The following is a 22,800-nucleotide window of genomic DNA, read 5'->3' as shown; positions in this document are numbered from 1 at the left end:
TAAACAACTGAGACTGGGGTTGAGATTCAATCCATGGCTAAGATTGCTGTCTGACCCAGGAAGAAAGGCACACATTAGTGTTTGGTGACAGTGCAGAGACTATTTCAATGGGGCCTTTTATATTAAGGTTTGCAAGTTCAGCGCTCAAAAGGTTATTTCTTCTGCAGTATTTTGCCTGCAATTAGGGCAGCCAGCATAGAAGAGAAATGTGTCTGGGTTCCCTGCTGAATGAGTAATATGCTTACACAAGGTATACCTTTGTAAAAACATCGTTTCAACAGAAAAAAAATAACTAGGTGCTTCAAAAATTAGAACTTCAAAGGAGATTCAATCACATTACATACAACTGAAAGATGTAAAGACATTAAAGACAGAGAAAAAAGCATCAATTTTATGAAAGTGTAAGATTTACTCTTGAGAGGGGAAGATGAAAGAGAATGGTTTATTTAGGCTGGAGAAGAGATGGCAAAGAGAGAACTTCATGAATTGTCAAGTATGTGAAGGGGCAGTACACGATCAGTAACAACTAGCCTTTATCTGTTACTTCGGAGGACATAACAAAAAGAAAAGAAATTTAAATCATGACAAGAGAGCCATTGAGAAGATAGTTAGTCCCAGGATCTGTTGCCATGAGAAGGACTAGAAATAAACTTCTGTATATATAAATTAAGGAAATAAAAAGGCAAGACTATCGGAGATAGCTAAGGTGCAATTCTACTTAACCCCAGGGTAATAAATATAGTCATAATGCACACATACATCACTTATTAACTTAATAACTCTTTACTGGACTTTCTCTTAGCCTTCTGTCATCTCAGTTAATTTTTACAACCTTTCTGTTGGTTGTAGGTATTATAATTAGCATTTACACAGCTGAGAGATTCAAGGTCCTGAATGGTTGTCTTGCCCAAGATAAAATTACTAGTTGACTGTAGCTCTGCCATGTCAAAACTATGTCCTCTGACTTCAGAGCCTATCTGCATTGTGCTCTATTGCCTCTTGGATGCAATAATACATCTTCTTGCACTTCCCTTTCTTTTATCAATTGTTCTTCAGTTTAGATTATTTTCCCCAAACAAAATCACCTTAGCCTAACAACTGGATTATAGCAATTAGCTGGTTATATTAGTAACCACGTGTACACCTCTGCTAAAAATGGACTCTCTTGGGTGTGCAGAAAAGGGAACCCTTGTATACTATGGATGAAAATGCAAACTGGTACAGCCACTAGGGAAAACATTAGGGAGGTTCCTTAAAAAATCTAAAAGTAGAGCTGCCATATGATCCAGAAATTCCATTCCCAGGCATATATCCAGAAAAGAGAAAAACTCTAATTTGAAAAGATGCATACACCCCAACGTACATAGCAGCACTATTTATAATAGCCAAGACATGGAAGCAACCCAAGTGCCCACTGACAGATGATTGGTTTAAGAATATGTGATATATACACATATATATAATAGAATATTACTCAGCCATAAGAAAGAATAAAATATTGCTATTTGCAGCAATGTGGATGGACCTAGAGATTATCATACTAAGTGAAGTAAGTCCAACAAAGACAAATATTATATGGTATTATTTATACATGGAACCTAAAAAATAAAAATGAATCTATATACAAAACAGAAACAGACTCAAAAACATAGAAAACAAACTTATAGTTACCAAAGGGGAAAAGCTTGGGGAAGGGATAAATTAAAGAGTATGGGATTAACAGATATAAACTAGTATACATAGAGTAGATAAGAAACAAGAATTTACTACATAGCATGGGAAACTATATTCAGTATCTTTAATAACAACCTATGATGGAAAATAATCTGAAAATTACATATATATATGTATAATTAACTGGATCATTTTATTGTACATCTGAAACTAATACTGTACATAAACCATACTTCAATTTTTAAAAATGGACTCTCTTCTCTTTGGAGTGGACTCAAGCTGGGATGAAGATGGGAAAGGAGGTAAGGAACAAAACAGTCTTTCCTGGCTGAAAGTTCATAGCTGTACTGAGGGACAGTACACACACTGTGAGAAACAGGTATGGAAAGATCCAGCACCTTATTGAAGCACAAATTAAATTAGGCTGCAACTAAATTCATGCTGACTTGTAAAGGCTGGTGCAAAGAGCATAGTAAAAAAGATGAGCCTGTATGGATACTAAGAATAAGGTCATTTCTTTCTAAGAGAAATATTAATTATAGTGTGCTAACGTAAGGTAGGGAATAAAAAACAATATGAGGGATCAGCTAATTTCCTATTGACCATGAATGAATGTAAAGCCAGTAACATCACCATAGTCAGTCAGCAATTCAGAGGAAGAAAAAACAAAAACAATATCTCATTTTTGTTGTTGCTGTTTAGTTGCTACGTCATGTCTGACTCTTTGCGACCCCATGTACTGTAGCCCACCAGGCTCCTCTGTCTATGGGATTTCCCAGGCAAGAATACTGGAGTGGGTTGCCATTTCCTTTTCCAGGGGATCTTCCCAACCCAGGGATCGAACCTGCATCTCCTGCATTGACAGACAGATACTTTACCACTGAGCCACCAGGGAAGACCAACATCTTATTTTAGTAGCATCTAATTCCAACCATGATTAACTTTCTGGCAACATTTCCAAGCTAGTGTGTCTTCATTCAAACAACACCTACTCTGTGCCTAGTGCAGTGGGGGAAAAAAGATGAGCCCAAAATAGTTACTGCCTTGAGGAACACATATTGGTAGGAATGATAAGTCATGGGCACATATAATAAAAGACAAAAGGTGCTAAGGTGATAAATGCTACTGGAGAAGCACAGGTGAGGTCCTGAAAAGTCCTAGAGAGGAGGGAGTTTAGTCCTAATCTACAGGATTAAAAAAAAAAAATCATGGAGGAGGTAGCGTTCGAGCCAGCCTCTGAAGGAGAAGCAGGATTTAGGGGTGGAGAAACTGGAATGAAGGTGGGAAGGCAAAGAAGAAAGAAAGACCCTCCCACTAGTATTTATCCAAATCAAAACCACAGTGAAGTATCACCTCACATGTGTCAGAATGGCCATCATCAAAAAGGTCTAATAAATGTTGGAGAGGGTGCAGAGAAAAGGGAATGCCTCTACACTGTTGATGGGAATGTAAACTGGTACAGCCACTGGGAAGAACAGTATGAAGGTTCCTTAAAAAACTAGAAATAGAGTTACCATATGATCCAGCAATCCTACTCCTGGGCATATATCCAGAAAAGAGAAAACTCTATTTCAAAAAGATATATGCACCCCAATGTTCATAGCAGCACTGTTTATAATAGCCAAGACATGGAAGCAATCCAAAAATCCATCAATTGAGGAATGGATAAAGAAGATGTGGGACAGATATACAATGGAATATTAGTCATAAAAAAGAGTGAAATAATGCCATTGCCAGCAACATTGATGGACCTAGAGATTATCCTCTATGAGTGAAGTAACTCAGACAGAGAAAGACAAATATGATATCGCCTACATGCATAATCTAAAAAAATGATACAAATGAACTATTTACAAAACAGAAACAAACTCAGAGAACAAACTTGTGGTTACTGGGGTTGGGGGGAGGATGGGGGAATGAATAGATTAGAAGTTTTTGACTGACATGTACACACTGCTATATTTAAAATGGATAACCAAAAGGACTACTGCATAGCACAGGGAACTCTGCTCAATACTCCATAATGACCTAAATGGGAAAAGAATTTGAAAAAGAATAGATACATGTATAACTTAATCTCTTTGCTGTATACCTGAAACTAACACAACACTGTTAATCAACTCTACCCCAATATAAAATAAAAAAGTAAACAAAACAAAATAAACAAAAAAGACAAATGTGACCTGAGGACTACCTATGTTAGCATCTGAGGAGGCTGCATTTGAGCTAGGGCTTCAGGAGTAGGCAGGATTTTCACAGGTGAAATCAGAGGGAAAGGATTTTCTAGAGACAGGAAACATTCTCTCCTTTCAAGTCTTACTGTACATGTTGTATAGATATAACTAAGGGAGCCATTTTGTCTCCTTTTCTTCCCAGCCTTATCGTGAAATGGCTGCTGCTCATTCACCCCAAACTGGCTTACCATATGGCTGGGATTAGATGCTCTGACCAATCAGAGACTGACAGTGGTTACTCTTCTGTTGGTTTACTAAGGTTTCAAACTTTTAAGATGATCAATTTAAGTGTGCCAAATTCAGATGTAAAACCACCATTTCAGGCCACCCCCAGTCATCCATATTATTGTAGGGATGGTTTCTCAAAGCAAAAGTCTATGGGCCACCTGCATCAGAATGGATGATGAGGCCAGTTTAAAAGCACATCCCAGGGCTCCTCCCCAAGGCCACCGAAACAGAATCTCTGTGATTGTGGTCCAGGGAGGTGAATTTCAACGACTTCTCCGGTAATTCTAAGCACACTAAAGTTCGAAAGATATTGAGGGGCTGAGGAGAGAGCAAAGGCACAAAAATGAGAGAACAGAAGAACAATGTGGGGAGAACCCGAGGTGCAAGAATGCAAGCATGTGGACCTATAAAGGTAACTCAGAAGACCTTCACTGTCAGAGTCAGGGGTGGACACATTCTGCAGGCACCAGGGAGCCATTCCTTTCAGTGGCAGAGTGGGGTGGTTAGGAGCCTAGAGTCCGGAGCCAGACTTCCACGATTCAGATCTTAGCTCTTTGACTCACTAGCTATATAACCCTGAACAAGGATCTTAACCTCTTTCTGCCTCAGTTTCATCATCTGTAAAATGATGTTAATAATCATACCCCCCCATGGGGTTGTCATGAGATTAAATGAGTTCATATCTGTAAAGTGCATAGAACTGCGACTGGCATAGAGTAAGTACAATGTGTGTCAGCATAAAGACTTCTGAGTAGGGATGTAGCACAGTTAAGGCTATCTCTTTGAAAGATTAAGCTGGCAGTAATGTATGGAAAGGCTTCCCTGATAGCTCAGCTGGTAAAGAATCCTCCTGCAATGCAGGAGACCCCGGTTCAATTCCTGGGTCGGGACGATCCACTGGAGAAGGGATAGGCTACCCACTCCAGTATTCTTGGGCTACCCTGGTGGCTCAGCTGGTAAAGAATCCACCTGCAATACAGGAGACCTAGGTTCAATCCCTGGTTTGGGAAGATCCCATGGAGAAGGGAAAGGCTACTCACTCCAGTATTCTGGGCTGGAGAATTCCATGGACTGTATGGGGATGCAAAGAGTCTGACCTGACTGAGTGACTTTCACTTTCAACATATGGGAGTCAACCACCCATTTGCTACCAGCAAATCCTATCATATTTTCCCTCTATTTCAGTGGCTGTCAACCTTGGCTGCACATTGGAATCACCTCCTTCACCCCTCTTTCCCCTTACCAAGGTATGGTATTCCAATATGCACCTACAGCCAAGAACCAGTGTTCTAAATATACAGTCATCCCTTGGTATCTTCAGGGCATTGGTTCCAAAGGACCCTTGCAGATACCAAAATGCAAGGATGCTCAAGTCCCTTATATAAAGTGGCATAGTATTTGCATATAGCCTACACACACACTCCCATACACTTTAAATCATCTCTAGATTATTTTTAATACCTAAGTATTAGAAGTTGGGACTACAATGTAAATGCCATGTAAATGGTTGGCAGCACACGGCAAATTCAAGTTTTGCTTTTTGGAACTTTCTGGATTTATTTTTTTCTCCAATATGTTCAGACCATGGTTAGTTAAATCTGAGGATTCAGCACTTGCTTAATTTCAAATTTGTTCAGTATTCATTATTGAGTCCTTACTTTATGGAAGACAGTGTCCTAGGTCCTTTTCCTGCATTATCTCATTTAAACTTAACAACAGTTTGGAGGTTGGTGCTAACATAATCCTCACTGTAAAGACTGCTAGAAAGGTGAGTACATACATGGCTCATGATCACCCAGCTTGAAAGTAGCAGGACTGGGATTAGAATCAAGGCAGCCTGGCTCCAGAAGACCCTAGTCTGAACCACTACTCTATACTGTGTCCCCCGCCCTGAATCTTGGCCTGTCATACCAAAGAGACTGCTACATCCATCCTCTTGGTCTCTCTACTTGTCTTCTTTCCTTCCTCCAATCTAGTCTGGACACAAGAACCAGTGAGATCTTTTAAGACATCAACTGGATCACATCATGTCTCCTGCACAACTTTCCAGTGGCTTCCCAATGCACTTCAAAATGGAAATCCAAACTTGTTACCATGACCTTGAAGGTCCTGCATCATCTGACTCCTGTTCACCTCTCCAGTCTCACCAAATGTCAGTTATGATCACAATCACTATATTCCTACCACACTGGTCCCAAGCTTGTTAAATGCTCTAAGCTCTTCCTTGCCTGGTCCTTTGAACTTTCTTTTCTTTCTGCTTGGTATGCTCTTCCCCCAGGACCTTTGCATGGATGACTCCTTTTCATCTTTCAAGTCTGAGTTTAAATGTCATCTCAGAGAAGCCTTTTCAACAACTCAACTAAATGCCTTCACCTCTTATTTTCTATCTCAATCCCTTGTTTATTTACTTTACAGTACATACATTGTTTATATTTAGATATTTGCTTGTTTGTTTATTGTATTCTCTGGTAAAATGTGGGTTCCACAAGGGCAAAGAACATACCCTGGCTGCTACATATGCCACATATGGTTATATAGGTTGTGTCCTGCATAAGGGTGCCTCAGCTAAGGAGGTATATTCACAAGGATTTTCTGGCAAATGGCAAGTCAAGTATCTTAAGTAAGGTGATCCTTTTTATAATTCACATGAAGATGCCATACAGTCTAGCAGCGCCCTGTATGTCTACTATGTTTACCATTATGTATCCAGCTTCTAACACAGTGCCGAGCATACAGTAGATGTTCAATGAGCATGTTAACTGGATGGAAGGGAAGAAGACAAAATTAGGGAAAGTGGGAAAAGGGGGGATATAAAGGACTGCTGATAGACTTGGTGATCTGAGAAGAGGCAATAAAGGAGAAGTTAAAGGTAATGCTGTTTGATCTTGGAAACCTAAAGAATAAAAAGAGTACCATCATCAAAGAAATGAAACTCAAAGAAGAAAAAACCAACTTTGAGAAGATGACAATTCCATTTTGAATATAATTTCAGAAGATGATGCACTCCATTTTGCTGTTATTGAGTCTGTCAGCATTTTACTGTGGGATTTTAAAAATACCCCTACCTTTGCCCAGCATAATCTTCAAAATGGTCACATTAGTGCTTTGGGGGGCCAAGTCTTCCTGTTAAGGCTGTGTATGATCAAGGGTGAAACAGATCACCAGCCCAGGTTGGATGCATGAGACAAGTACTCAGGGCTGGTGCACTGGGAAGACCCAGAGGGATGGGATGGGGAGGGAGGCGGGAGGGGGGATCGGGATGGGGAACACATGTAAATCCATGGCTGATTCATATCAGTGTATGGCAAAAACCACTACAATATTGTAAAGTAATTAGCCTCCAACTAATAAAAATAAATGGAAAAAAAAAGGCTGTGTATGGAAAAGCCCTATGTTTTACAATACAATAATGGAGGGGCCAAGCTAGATGAATCTCACCCCTCTCCCCTTGCTGTGCCACAGTGCAGTTTCTTTCAGGTAGTGACCCTTAAAAGCAATGCTTTTTTTTCCTTTTGTGATTGAAAGCACCCTTAATATTTAAGGCTAGCATAGAAAATTCCCTTTTGCTAGAACACTGGACAGGTATTTCCCTCTTCTAAATCCTGCTACTCAGCATAGTAGCACCTGGGGTCTTGGGATATAGGATACCTACCTCTGCACACCCGGCAGCAGGAATCTGGAACAGAGACTGGGAAAGCACAGGTTAACTTGGGGCAAGTCTTGAGACCACAGTACACATTGCCCTCCTGCTGGGGAGAAACAGAATTAAGGTCAGAAGGAGCTGAAGTACATGTAAAGGCTTTAGCTCAGTACCTGGGATGAGTAGGGGTTCAAACATAATACATCCCTTCCCCCTGCTCTTCATCAGTCAGTCCCAGGCACTTCCTAAATTCTATGATGCGCTTATTTTTTTCCCATTTATTATTTCTCCATGCCAGAGACTAGGTCACAGAAGAGATGGCAATCCTCATCAGGCACCCTGGTCTAAGATAGAACAAAGTATCAGATTCTATCTATTACATTCTCTGGGCCACACAATTAGATGGTGATGTAATCAGTATACCTTATTCATGAAGTATACAATTCTTTGGACAAGTAATGTCACCAGAATCATTATGATCAAGCATTTTTCAAGAGATTTTTCTTTGCAGGGCAAAGAACTATCTCGTTAACAGAATATTTCAGAGATGGGAACCAAGAGACACCCCATTTTCCTGTGAATTGGACTGATACTGCTAGATGGTGCCAGTGGCTTTTCCACCCATAGCATTTCCAAGGCATCAAATAACTGAGTTCTTCAGATGAAGGCTCTTGTGGTATAATGACTGTGAACAGAAGTACAGATCAAGATCATCAGCTCATCTTTGTCCTAAAGATTTAAGACAAGGATATGGCTGGGTCCAACCTTTTCAACAGAGATGATCAGGGTTGATGAAGATCAGGGAGGCTTACAACTTAGATGCAATTCACCATCTTTCAATCAAGTACCCTACAATGTAGGCTCAAACTAAAGGTATGTGTATGGAAGAGCTCTTATGTGGGTGAACGTGAACGTGAAGTCGCTCCTCCGTCCATGGGATTCTCCAAGCAAGAATACTGGAGTGGGTTGCCATTTCCTTCTCCAGAGGATCTTCCCGACCCAGGGATCGAACCAGGGTCTCCCGCATTGCAGGCAGATGCTTTAACTTCTGAGCCACCAGGAAAATCCTAATGTGGGTAGAGGATATTAAAATACAGGGTCTTACCGAGCAGCTGCACTGGGTGCACTGGTTGGGTTGCCGGTTCTGAAAGAGCCCTTCAGCCATGAACAGCTCACCATGTTGGTAAGTGGTCCCATTGTATTCACACGACTTGCTGGTCACTTTATTGTTCGCTGGGGGTAAGGAGTCTTCTGGGACAGGGTGGAAAAAAACCACACCAAGTATTGGCATCATTGCAAAGAATTTCACAAATCCCCAGACAAACAGCAGGTGGGGCTGTACCACATAGAAGGAGTTAAAAATAGTCCCTGATTCAGGGGCTGATGACTTCGATAATATTAAAGCAGCCAGACAGGAATAACAACTAACATGACCAACCATCCAAGCCTTCACTTGTTGGGCATCTATTGAGCACCTACTATGTACCAGGCACTGTGATAGGCACTAGGCAGAGATTAGTGAAGAAAGACAAGGCTGCTGCCATGATGCAGCTACCAGTCTTAGACGAAGAAGGTATTAACTTGTCTCAAGGAAGGGAGTCTTTTCAGGTGAGGAACCACCTATTATAACTACCCTGGTAACTTTACCGTCCCCCATGTTTTATTACACTTGGCATATGCTTGTTCCAGCCTCTGGAGTCTGCTTGTTTTCAATCCCTCCACCAAGATGGCCCCCTTCCTCCTCCTCTTTTCTATCTACTGAAGTCCTATCTGATTTTGAAGGACCAGCACAAGTTCCCTTTTCTTGAACAAGTGCCCAGATTAAACTAATCATCAGTGTACAGATTAACAATAGATACAAGCAGAACTTGAAAAGTACTTGCTGTGGCATAGTGGGGGAAGAGAAATAAGGAGAATTGTGTGTTTCATGACGAGGAAGCTTAGAGAGTTAGACCATTCTGGGACCCTCCTACACTGTTGGTGGGAATGTAAATTGGTACACCCACTATGGAGAACAGTATGGAGGTTCCTTAAAAACTAAAATCAGAGTTGTCACATGATCCAGCAATCCCACTCCTGGGCATATATCCAGAGAAAACTATAATTCAAAAAGAACATTGTACTCCAATATTCATAGCAGCACTATTTACAATAGCCAAGATATGCAGGTAACATAAGTGTCCATCAACATAAATAAGATAAATAAGATGTGGTACTGAGCAAGCCAAAAAATAAAAGACACATTTTTCATTTTTACTAAGAACTTCATTGAACAAAGTATTCACTAACCTAAAGAACTTTTTGGCCAACACAATATGCAATGGAATACTACTCATCCATAATAAAAGAATGAAATATTGCCATCTGCAGCAACATGTGTGGGCCTAGAGATTATACTAAGTGAAGTAAGTCAGGAAGAGAAAAGCAAATACTGTATGCTATCACTTATATGTGAAATCTAAAAATAATAATATAAATGAATTTATATATAAAACAGAAACAGACTCACAGACATAGAAAATGAACTTACAGCTACCAAAGAGAAAAGGGAGAGGCAGAAAGGGATAAATTAGGAGTATGGGATTAATACATACCAACTAATATGCATAAAGTAAATAAGCAACAAAGATTTACTATATAATACAAGGAACTGTGTTCAATGTCTTATAATAATCTATAGTGGAAAATAACCTGAAAAATATATGTATAACTGAATCAATTTTCTGTATACCTGAAAAAAACACAATACAGTAAATTATAATTCAATAAAAATGTTTTTTAAAGAGACCATCCTTTCTTTCCCATGACTCAAAACTATAATGAAAATGAGTCCATTTTATGGGGGAGGTAAATGATACCTCAATATAACTTTAAAAAAAAATAAAATTGTTCTCAGAATGTAGTTAAAAATTACAAAGACTATTAATAATATCATCACCATAAAATAAGAGTTAACATTTATTGAGCCCCAAATAATATGCTAGGCTTTATACCATTGGTTATTACTAAGGACATTCTGATGTAGATATTAAAGTATGCCCATTTTGCTGATGAGGAAACTAAGGCTTAAGAAATGAATTGACTCCCAGGGTCACACAACTTGTTAATGGTAGCACCAGGATCTGACTGATTCAAGAGTCTTACCTCCTAGGGTGCCAAATCACTTCAAACCTGTCACAAGGAAAGGGCCATTTAATTTATTAATTTATTTATTTTCATTTATTTTTATTAGTTGGAGGCTAATTACTTCACAACATTGCAGTGGGTTTTGTCATACATTGACATGAATCAGCCATGGAGTTACATGTATTCCCCATCCCGATCCCCCCTCCCACCTCCCTCTCCACCCAATTCCTCTGGGTCTTCCCAGTGCACCAGGCCCGAGCACTTGTCTCATGCATCCCACCTGGGCTGGTGATCTGTTTCACTTTAAATAATATACATGCTGTGGGCCATTTAATTTAAAACTCAAACCACAGAACATGAAAGCTGTGTTGTCTCTGTAGAATGTATGGCCTCAGATACCCAGAAAACATCACACTTTCTTTGGCTTCAGCGATTAGAGTAACTAACTCAATTCTATACTTTGCTACATAAGTTGATCTAACTTCAATTTCTGAGTAAATCTCACCTTTGTTGTTAAGTACTTCCTAAAGATCCCTTACAGGATACAAAGAAAGTTCCTTCATTTTGTTTTAAAAGAAAAAGTTTTAAATCTGAGCGAGAGTTTAACCTTTTGGCCTGGGCTGACTCCTTGTTCCTGCCCAAAGTACACATACAACCAGATAGCTGCAGCTGGCATACATGAGTGAAACCCAATGGAGAGAGTACAGGAGCAGGGCATTTGCCCCCTGGGCCCTAATAATACCAAATCTCTGTATTTTGTGGTGAAGGAAAACTAGGGTGACCTATAAAATAATATTCGCCATGACTTACAGAAGCTGGCGAGTATTTGGAATACTGAAAGAAAAAAAAAGTTTGGGATTTTTTTGGCTCAAAAGAATGTGGGCTGAGTTTTGAACTGTGTCTTCCACCACGGGATCAATGAGAAAGCAACTGTAGGGTGAGGTTTTCCAGCGAGCCTTGACCTTGAGAGTCTTTCTTGTAACAGTCTTCAGAGAAATCCCGCATGGAGTCTATTAATCTACTCAACAGGAGATGGGGAGAAAGCAAAAATGAGGAAGACAAAAGAGAATCAAAGAAAAAGAAACCAATTGTGGTGATGCTTAATGCTAGTTTTACACAATAAATTTATCTTAACATCTTCTCATTTATTATGATTTCATTCTTCTAATATCCCTAACAGAATGGGGGAGTGAGAGTTATGAAAATGACGCTACTGATACCTCAAAAGATTTGGTCCATGTCACACTGCTATTAAACAGAAGAGTCAACAAGGAAATATAGTTTTCTTGCCTTGAATTTGTGCTCTTTTCACACCATGTGTATTAAAACTGGGGAGCAGAAAGGAAATGAAATCAGTCCCTGGAAGAGATATCTGCACTTTCATGTTTATTGAAGCATTATTCATAATAGCCAAGATAGGGAGACAGCCTAAGTGGTGTCCATCCTATATCCCATATCCTTGGATGAACAGGTAAAGAAATTGTAGTGCATATATATGTCTGTGTGTGCTAAGTCACTTCAGTCATGTCAACTCTGTGCAACCCTATGCACTGTAGCTCACCACGCTCTTCTGTCCATGGGATTCTCCAGGCAAGAATACTGGAGTGCGTTGCCATTTCCTATATACATATATTTATTTCCTATATATATATATACATTTATATGTACATTATACATTTATATGTACATTACATATACATTATACATTTATATATATATACACACACACACACCCTGTATATACACACACACATATATACATTTCTTATATATATATATATGTATACACATTTCCTATACATGTATATAGATATACATACACAAACAATGGAATATTATTCGGCCTTAAAAAGGAGATCCTGCCATTTACAACAACATGGTTGAACCTGGAGGACATCCTACTAAGTAAGCCAGTTACAGAAAGAAAAAAACGACATGATTTCACTTATATGTGAAATCTTAGAAATAAATAGAAGCAGAGATTAGAATGGTGGTTACCAGGGGCAGGGAGGTGTGAGAAATGGGGATACTGGTCACAGGATACAAAATTGCAGGTATGTAGGATGAGTAAGTCCAGACATCTAAAGTACAGAATGATGGATATATTTAATAATACTGTATTGTATACTGGAAATTTGCTAAGAAAGTAGATTTCAGAGGCTCTCACCACAAAAGAAATGAGATGATGTTAATTAGCTTAACTGTGCTAACCATTTCAACATGTCTATCAGATCAGCATGCTATAACCTTAAAATACATTTGATTTTTACTAAAGAAATTTTTTAACATCTAGGGGGTGGCGGGATCACTAAGTCATAATCCCAGCTTGGGCACCCACTTCCCATAACCTTGCACAAGTCACTTTACCTCTTTGGGCCTAAGCTTTTCTATCTAAGAATACGGAATTCAAATCTCTCCTGGCATCTCTGAAGGCCAACACAGCATGCAAGGAACCGCAGAGGCAAGAACAACCACCTTGGACTGTACATTCTACCTTTCTAGATTTTCCAAGGTGGTTGGGCTTCTACCCAGCTATCCTTAGAATGCATTCTGTGTTCCTGGCCAAAAACTGACAGAAAACTAGTCTGAAGCAAGACTGGCTTCAGGGTCCCTCAGGGGCATGCTCCAACAGAAGTGACCAGGCTCCATGGCTTCTAGCCTCCCATTTCCAGTTAAACTGCACACAGCACTCTGGGGAGGAGTGGAAGAAGGATACTGCCAGGTATGCAGACAAGCATTCAGCCATCTGATTACAGTTGTGTTGCAAAAAGAAACTGTTCCTTCTCCCCTGGTGAGGGATGATCTATGTAAGTAGAACTCTGACTTCTGGGGTGCTCTGAAAACATGCCCTTATACTCAATGTTTCTAACCACCTTTTCTTTCACTGATGCCTAAAATGCCATCATTAGAAGTCCATTCTTTTGGATTAAGTGACTGTCTATTGCCATGTGTGCATGCTAAGTCACTTCAGTCACATCCAACTCTTTGCAACCCCAAGGACTGTAGCCAGCGAGGCTCCTCTTTCCATGGGATTCTCCAGTCAAGAACACTGGATTGGGTTGCCATGCCCTCATCCAGAGGATCTTCCTGACCCAGGAATCAAACTTGCATCTCTTATGTCTCCTAAATTGGCAGACAGGTTCTTTACCACTAGTGCCACCTGGAAAGCCCTGTCTATTGGCAATCAGGTATTATAACCCCAAAACTTCTCTGAGAGGATACACATTGTCAATAATATCTTAGTGTGAATAACCTGGTGACAGGTTTTTTTTCCCCCTTCAGAGTGACTGGTAATTTTTACTAAGAAGTCTGTGGTCCTTTCTCATGTCCTCTGGTACACCATTCTCTCCCCTCCTGGCACTGCTCCTTTTCCTATCCTCTTAAACCCAAAGTCTTCATGCTGGTGGCTCTCTTCTCCACTCTCCACATTCTCAAATTTCTACTTCCTTAGCAGGTCAGTTCTTAGCTAGTCAGAAAGGCCTCTTGTGGGTCAGGAGATAAATCAGCTATCAGTGTTTATGAAATAAATGCAAACCTCTCCAGAGCTCCCAGCCATGATCGCTAATCTCCTCGACTCTGAGCCTTCCCCGTTTTTGCCATTGCTATTGTTACTCTGGTCCCTATTTTTTTATGGCTGATCCTGAAGACAGTGTTTCCAGTCTGGTTCTGTCTCATTCTAGTGGTGTAGTTCCAGCACATGCACAGGCCATTTTGGAGGTGGTGGTGGAGCGGGGAATATGGAGATGAAGGTAAAGGGCTTGAAATGTTATGTTCCCTTTAATTCTGTTGAGACATAGGCACACACACACACACACACACACACACACACACACACATACACAATGGAATTCTATTCAGCCATAAAAAAGAATGAAATCTTGCCATCCGCAACAACATAAATGGACCTTGAGGACATTACGCTAAATGAAATAAGCCAGACAGAGAAAGACAAATACCATATGATCTCATTTATACATGGAATCTAAAAAATAAACCCCAAGCCTGTAGATACAGAGAACAGATTGGCAGTTGCCAAAGGCAGGGCGTTAGGGGGATGGGTGAAATGGGTAAAGGAGGTTCAAAGGACTTATAAAGTAAAAAAATTATGCAGATGGGATGTACATTATGGTGATTATAGTTAATAAGAGTGTATCACTTTGTCAACAAAGGTCTGTCTAGTCAAGGCTATGGTTTTTCCAGTGGTCATGTATGGATGTGAGAGTTGGACTGTGAAGAAAGCTGAGTGCTGAAAATAGATGTTTTTGAACTGTGATATTGGAGAACACTCTTGAGAGTCCCGTGGACTGCAAGGAGATCCAACTAATCCATCCTAAAAGAGATCAGTCCTGTTTTTGAACTGTGATATTGGAGAACACTCTTGAGAGTCCCGTGGACTGCAAGGAGATCCAACTAATCCATCCTAAAAGAGATCAGTCCTGGGTGTTCATTGGAAGGACTGATGTTGAAGCTGAAACTCCAATACTTTGGCCACCTGATGCAAAGAGTTGACTCATTGGAAAAGACCCTGATGCTGGGAAAGATTGAGGGCAGGAGGAGAAGGGGACGACAGAGGATAAGATGGTTGGATGGCATGACCGACTCAATGGACATGGGTTTGGGTGGACTCCGGGAGTTGGTGATGGACAGGGAGGCCTGGCGTGCTGCAGTTCATGGGGTGGCAAAGAGTCAGGGATGACTGAGTGACTGAACTGAGCTGAACTGTATATTTTAAGGTTGCTAAGAGAATAAATCTTACAAGTCCTCAACATAAGAAAAAAATTTTATATATAAATTTTTAAATATATAGATGTTAACTAAACTTATTGAGTTGATCATTTTTGAAATATAAACAGATATTGAATCATTATGTTGCACACCTGAAACAAATATGTCACACATCAATTGAAAAAAAAAACTACATTAAATTATCAGATTTGCAAAAATTCAAAAGTTTGATTAATAAACTCTCTTGGTAAGGCTGTGGAGAATTTATACAAATACTATGGAGGCTATTTAGCAATATCATTCAATTTTAAAATATATGTATTTTTCACCCAGCAATCCTACTTTTAAGAATTCACACTACAGACTTTTAGACTCTGTGGGAGAAGGCGAGGGTGGGATGTTCTGAGAGAACAGCATTGAAACAAGTACACTATCAAGGGTGAAACAGATCACCAGCCCAGGTTGGATGCATGAGACAAGTGCTCATGGCTGGTGCACTGGGAAGACCCAGAGGGATGGGATAGAGAGGGAGGTGGGAGGGGGGATCGGGATGGGGAACACATGTAAATCCATGGCTGATTCATGTCAATGTATGGCAAAAACCACTACAATATTGTAAAGTAATTAGCCTCCAACTAATAAAAACATATGGAAAAAAAAATTAGAAAAGTCTCCTCTGGGAAAAAAAAAAAGAATTCACACTACAGATATACTCACACATGTGTGAAAAATCTAAGTTATTCATTGCACCATTGTTTGTGATGGCAAAAGATTGGAAACAACTTCTGTGTCCATCAGTAGACATCTGGTTAAATACATGATGGCTGATTAAGACAATGAAATAGTATGCAGCTGTATAAAAGAATGAGTAAGCTTTCTATGTACTAATACAAAAAATAGATTATTAAATGAAAAAAATTGCAAAGTGAAAAATGATTCGGATAATATACTGTTTTATGTAAAAAGACTATATTTTTGAAAGAGTTTATATTCACATTTTCTTATATTTTCATAAATAAAATTTGGAAGGATACATAGGAAAATACTAAAAGTTATAAGGGGGGCTACGTTTTGAGGGGAATGGTAAGAATTGGATGGATTGTGGGACAGGGGTGAATTAAACATCTTACTGCATACTTTTACACATACCTCTATGCACATAAGGACCTCCCTGGTAGCTCAGCTGGTAAAGAATCCACCTGCATTGCAGGAGATCCTGGTTCAATTCCTAGGTTGGGAAGATCCCCTGGAGAAGGGATAGACTACCCACTCCAATAGTTGGCTTGGGCTTCCCTCGTGGCTCAGATGGTAAAGAATCCACCTGCAATGCAGGAGACTTGGGTTTGGTCCCTGGGTTGGGAAGAACCCCTGGAGGAGGGTATGGCGGCCCACTCCAGTATTCTTGGTTGGAAAATCCCCATGGACAGAGGAGCCTGGTAGGCTACAGTCTATGGGGTCACAAAGAGTCAGACACAACTGAGCAACTAAGCATAGCACAGCTATGAACATAAATACATATGATCATATATACATAAGCATTTATATTCTTAAATGACACAAATATATTTTCCATTGAAAAACTAAATTTGAAGAGTTTATACTTAAAAAAATTCTAATTCAAGGCCAGGGGCTAGACTTGATGACCATCTTGTGTCCTTTCCAATATAGAGAACAAATGTATGGATATCAGGAGGGTAAGTAAGAAGGGAGGTGGGATGAATTGGGAGATTGGGATTGACATATATATGCCACAATGTACAAAATAGATAACTGATGAGAACCTGCTGTATAGCACAGGGAACTCTACTCAATGCCCTGTGGTGACCTAAATGGGAAGGAAATTCAAAAAAAGAGGGGATATATGCATACGTAGACTTCTTCCATGGCTCAGTGTTAAAGAATTCGCCTGAAATGCAGGAGACACAGGAGATGCAGGTTCAATTCCTGGGTCGAGAAGATCCCCTGGAGGAGGGCATGGCATTCCACTTCAGTATTCTTGCTATGGACAGAGGAGCCTGGCAGGCTACAGTCCTTCAGGTCAAAAAGAGTCAGACACAACTGAAGCAACTTAGTCTTCATGCACTAAGGCATATGCACACATGTGCTGATTCACTTTGCTGTACAGTACAAACTAGCTGTAAAGCAACTATACTCCAGTAAAAAAATTTTTTTTAAATAAATAAAAGCAAGAGATCATATGGAAAAATTTAAAAAAAAGAAGCAACCATAGAAAATCAACCCTACAGACCTGGTCATAGAAACCCAACTCAATTCCCACTACTGCGACAGACCTTAGCTAGGACTCCATGTTCCCAGTGTGACTACAATGAGATGGCAGTCTCCTACAGACACTATTTAGCCCCTTTGGGGGAGAGTGGGGGCTATTACGTTGCTTTCTGAAACAGATAGTTTTAAATAAGGGTGCTGATGGGAAATCTCCTGTGCTCCTCCATGGAGCACCACTGTAGTGGAGGGAAGAACAGCCAGGCCCTCATCCTGATTAGGCTAGGTCAGAGCCTACAGCAGGGATGTGACTCCTCTTTCACAATTAATACATCCCAAACAGTGGGTGTCTATAGCTCCCTTCTAAAAAGGAACTTGCTCACTCTCTGAGGCCATGGGCGTGCAGGTGAGTTTTTCCTTGGGAGGCTCACTGAAATCAAAGGTATTGCTTCAAACAGATCCATCAGCTAAAGCCTACCATTTAAATTTCTTCCTTTCAGCGCTCCAAACATTATCACTTTTTTTGCCCTGGGCTGCTCCAAGTGTCGACTTATCTAGGCCTGTTGTTCTTAGGGAGAGGACTATGATTTTGAGATCTTCCCCAAAGTCTCCTCCTCCATAAAAACTTAGCTGTTCTGTGTCCTATCACATTGAGGCCTTGCTGGGGGTGGGAGAAGGTTAGCACTTATTGACTAATTCATACCACAGTGCCAATGGAAGACAACCTTGGAAAACAGGAAATAGGTTCTTTTTTTTTTTTGGCCCTGTGGCATACGAGATGTTAGTTGTCCCACCAGGGATTGAACCCATACCCCCTGCAGTGGAAGCAGAGAGTCTTAACTGGACTGCCAGGGAAATCCTGAAAATAGGTTCTTTTTCTAGATAATTAAATTGTACCTTGGGCCTTTGCTGCTTTATTTATAATGAGGCTATAGAGGACAGGACAAGTAGTGTAAAACATTCCAGAATTTAAGGCTCAATGTGGGGGCAATCACTGAAAACACAGCCTCTGAGAGCTGTCCAGTGTCCAAACTGCTCAAATTCCACCTCCACTACTAGTTACCATTTAATAGCTGAGCAAATCATTTAACATTCTTCAGCCTCAGTTCACCCATATATAAAATGGGGCTGATAATACCCATCTCATAGGTTGTTGTAAAGATGAAATGAGGTGAGACATATAATGTGCTCAGCATAGTACCAGGTGCATACAGGTGCTCATTGAAGGCTGTTACTGTTACATTACTATTATCTGTAATGATAGGGTTTCTGGAAGGCAGAAAGCAGGTTGGTAATGGAAACAATCTGGGGCTGCCTAGTCCTTACAGTGCCTGTTATAGACTGAATGTCTGTGTCCTTCTCACCAAATCCCTATGTTGGAAACCTAATCCCCAATGTGAGGTGAGGTCTGTGGGCGTTGGGGCCTTCATGAATGGGATTATGCCCTTATAAGAGACAATGGGAAGATGATCTCTGCTTTCAGCTATGAGAACACAGGACGAAGATGACTATCTCTGAACCACAAAGTGATCTCTCAACAGATTTGCTGGCACCTTGACTTTCCAGCCCCTTAAACTGTGAGAAATAAATGTTTGTTATTTAAGCCATTAGTCTCCGATATTTTTATTATAGCAGCCCAAACTAAGATGACTGTCTTTCACTGCCCTGTAGGACTTCTCAAATATTGCCAGATTCTGAGTGGTGACTAGAGTCACTTTTGTCATCATGTTCACTAAGAATCCTTCTATGCCTCAGCTTCCAACCAACCCACCTGCCCTACCCCACCGCCCATTTCAGTGGGAAGCTCACCAGGAGAGACTTCTTTAGCCGAGTAGCTGAGTTCTGGCCAGAGCCATCTATCAAACTCATGGTCTCTGTGTTGGATTTTCTGAGGGTCCCAGAGAGGTGGGTTTATGGGTCAGAAGTGTCACTGGTGTATCTGTGATTGAGTGGTCCCGAAGGGAAAAGAAACCAATTCTCCCCCTGCATTTGGGCCATCATTTCCAGTCTCCTCTCCTGCTGCACGCTAAACAAAAGCCATTGTTGATTGGTTTGATTTTCATCTTTGTTTTGGTTCAGTAACTGACCTGTTCTTTGGAAAGTAGTTCATATTTTTCAGTTCAGAATGCCTCTCCCCTTTCAACCTTCATCCATTTTGCTTCTGTCCACTCTCCATGGCCCAGCTCTAGTCTCACCTCTTCAGGGAAGCCTTGTCTAAGTATTACCAATATTTTTGCACTCAAAGGTCTCTTTGGAGGAAAGAAAAAGGACTGGTAGAGCAGACTGCTCCTGCTACTGTAGAGCTTCCAAAGTTAGTAAGTTCACTGTGTCCCTAATCTCTCTTCTTCTTTTCTGCTCTGCCAGAGCGCTCGATATGGCCCAACTTCAAGCACTAGTTAGGGTAGGGCCCTGTCTTTCCCAAAGGCTTAATAAGTTCATGGTAATGAATACTGAAGATTGGAACAACCAATAAAGAGCAAGGTGGTGGTGATGGGGAGAATAAAAACCACAGTGAGACACCACTTTGCAACCTCCAGGATGGTTATAATAAAAAAGAGAATAATAAAATTGTTGGCAATGGTGTGGAGAAAAATGGAAATTTTGTACTACTGGTGGGAATGTAAAAATGTCAAGTGGTACAGCTGCTGTGCCAAAAAGCTTGGCAGTTCCTCCAAAGTTAAACCTAGAGTTACCATATGAACCAGTAATCCCACTTCTAGGTATAAACTGAAGAGAACGGAAAGAAGGGACTCAAACAGATCCCTGTTACATGAGTGTTTAGAGCAGCGTTATTCACAATAGTCAAAAGGTGGAAACCACCCAGTGTCCATTAATGGACGAATTGATAAACAAAATGTGGTTTATCATATAATGACATATATTTCAGTTAGAATGGATGAACCTTGAAAACATTATGCTTAGTGAAAGAAGCCAGACACAAAAGGTCACATACTGTATGATTCCATATTTATGAAGTATCCACAATAGGCAAATCCACAGAGACAGAAAGAAGCTCAGTGCATGCCAGGAGCTGAGGGGAGGGGAAAATGGACAGCTGACTGCTAGCGGGTATGGTACTTCCTTTTGGGAATGATGAAAATATTCTGGAATTAGAGAGTGGCGGTGGTTGCAATATCTTGTAAATACACTAAAACCAACTTAATTGTACTCTTTAAAAGGATAAATAGTATGTGAATTACATCTCAGATAAAGCTGTTTCCCAAAACCCTAAAAGATGAAACATCCTACAATGCAGACACAAAGGCTGAATATCAACACGGGGCAAGCCTGGACAAAATGAAGGTGCTGTATATCCTGGTGATAAGGAGGCAGGTCAAGAATAGCAAAGTAAATGAAAAAGCCAAGGGAGAAGCTCAAAGGGGTCACGGGGGTGGATCCCCAGTTATCATCTTGTCCACGGGGAGATGTGGTGCATCTTGCCTTGGGAGATGTGGTAGGTTTGCCAGGCAGCTGAGCTAAAGCAGGGGGCCAATGCAGGGAGGGCTTTCCCATTTGGAATCTTCAAGGAGACTCTAGCACAACTAGTGGCCTCCCTACTCCGACCCCCAGGCCAATCCTCATGGGGCCCCGGGCCAGGAAATTCCTGCAGCAGATTCAGTAGATCACTCTGCAGCTATACAGACAGACACAACACTCTGTCCCAACCAAGAAGGTGCCGAGTGAGAGGAAACAGTCAACTGCTCGTCCCCCTTTTCATCCGGAACCATCTGCGGGCTGTTTTTCATCCCACTTCCATTCACGTTTCAGCTGCTGTCAGTCAGTAGCTGACCCTGCCTGAAAATGCTGTCATGTCAGACAGATGCAGAGAAGGAGGGCTGGAGGAAAGGTTTTGTGCAAGAGGTGAGCCTGCCTCTGGGAGGCAAGCAGGGTGCCGGCAGGCCGGGCACTCCATCTGGGAGAGAAGAAGAGCACAGGTATTCTTGGCTGGGTTGGGCCCCTGACTGGCTGTGTGATGGAACCACTGTCACTTTGCATCTCTAGGCCTCAGTTCCTAAAGAACTTTCTGCATTCGTGAGTATGTATGTGTTGGTTGGGGTTAGTCGTTTCACTTGCTTCTACTTAACAGGGACAGAGGAGAAGCAAACCACATTCTACTTTTTGAAAAGGCTTAGGGAGAAAAGAAGCCACATGCAACATGGACAGTTAATTCTGATTATCTCCAGGTTACCAAGGGCAGTCCATCTGAAGGCAAAAAAAGATGAATAACTGAGTCTGCTCCAGCAGTCTGGTGTCTAGAGCTTAAACACCCTGTGAGAGTTCTGCCAACCCAGGAGAGACCCCTCAGCTTGTGATCTGTCGCCTCTCAGGTAGGAGTTCTAGCTTCGCTGTGTCAGTTACCTGCCTGTGGGCAAGCAACTCGGAGCTAAAGCTGGATATGGAGCAGCATCACGGCATGGCCTAGCCAGGGTGATAAAGCACATCTTGGAGATGCCTCCCTTGGCTAAAGAACACTCTACCTCAGACCAGCCAGTCCTGATCCCCACTGTGTTCCTTGCCAGCTCTGCCCTGACTCATGCTAGACCCAACCACCGCCACCAACGGTGCCTCTTCAAATCCTACCCAGCCCTCACCATCTGTCAAACAGACTGATTTCTGGCAGCAACTCTACTGGTCTGCCTGTCTGTACCCTACAGTCTAGCACTTGCTAACAGGTGAACTGCTTGCTGAGTGATGACCAAGTGCAAAGGAGGCAGGGCTTCTGTCTTGACCTGTCTATCTCTAGCACTGGAACAAAGGGACAAACATCCAAATACTGACATGTGCTCAAATGTTGAGGGTCTATTACTAATTTTGTTAAGTGGTAAGTGTATACCTCCAGGGGTGAGGTGGTTTTTAAGTCTTAAGAGACTTGGAGATAAATAAATAGGACTGTAGAGAATGATTCTGAAGTGACTTTTGAGCATCTAAGGGTACATGCTGTCTTCAGGA

The 22,800-nt window shown here is 41.1% G+C and overlaps 1 protein-coding gene across 8 annotated transcripts in view; it reads right to left on the bottom strand.

Annotated features, from left to right (window-relative positions):
- CHRDL1 (chordin like 1) overlaps positions 1–22,800 on the bottom strand; it is a 127,414-nt gene that overhangs the window by 40,957 nt on the left and 63,657 nt on the right. For 3 of the 8 annotated variants that reach the window (XM_043459123.1, XM_043459120.1, XM_043459116.1), the window contains exons 5-6: positions 8,882–9,027; positions 7,789–7,885 (exon numbers count right to left, since the gene is read on the bottom strand). In XM_043459123.1, coding sequence (XP_043315058.1) covers positions 7,789–7,885; positions 8,882–9,027 — 243 coding nt within the window. The remainder of the gene's footprint in view (positions 1–7,788; positions 7,886–8,881; positions 9,028–22,800) is intronic. The other 5 variants (XM_043459121.1, XM_043459117.1, XM_043459122.1 and 2 more) reach the window with 3 other exon arrangements.

Source organism: Cervus canadensis, chromosome X, assembly GCF_019320065.1.
Source record: "Cervus canadensis isolate Bull #8, Minnesota chromosome X, ASM1932006v1, whole genome shotgun sequence".
Taxonomy (NCBI): domain Eukaryota; kingdom Metazoa; phylum Chordata; class Mammalia; order Artiodactyla; family Cervidae; genus Cervus; species Cervus canadensis.
This window is presented reverse-complemented; position numbering and strand designations above follow the sequence as displayed.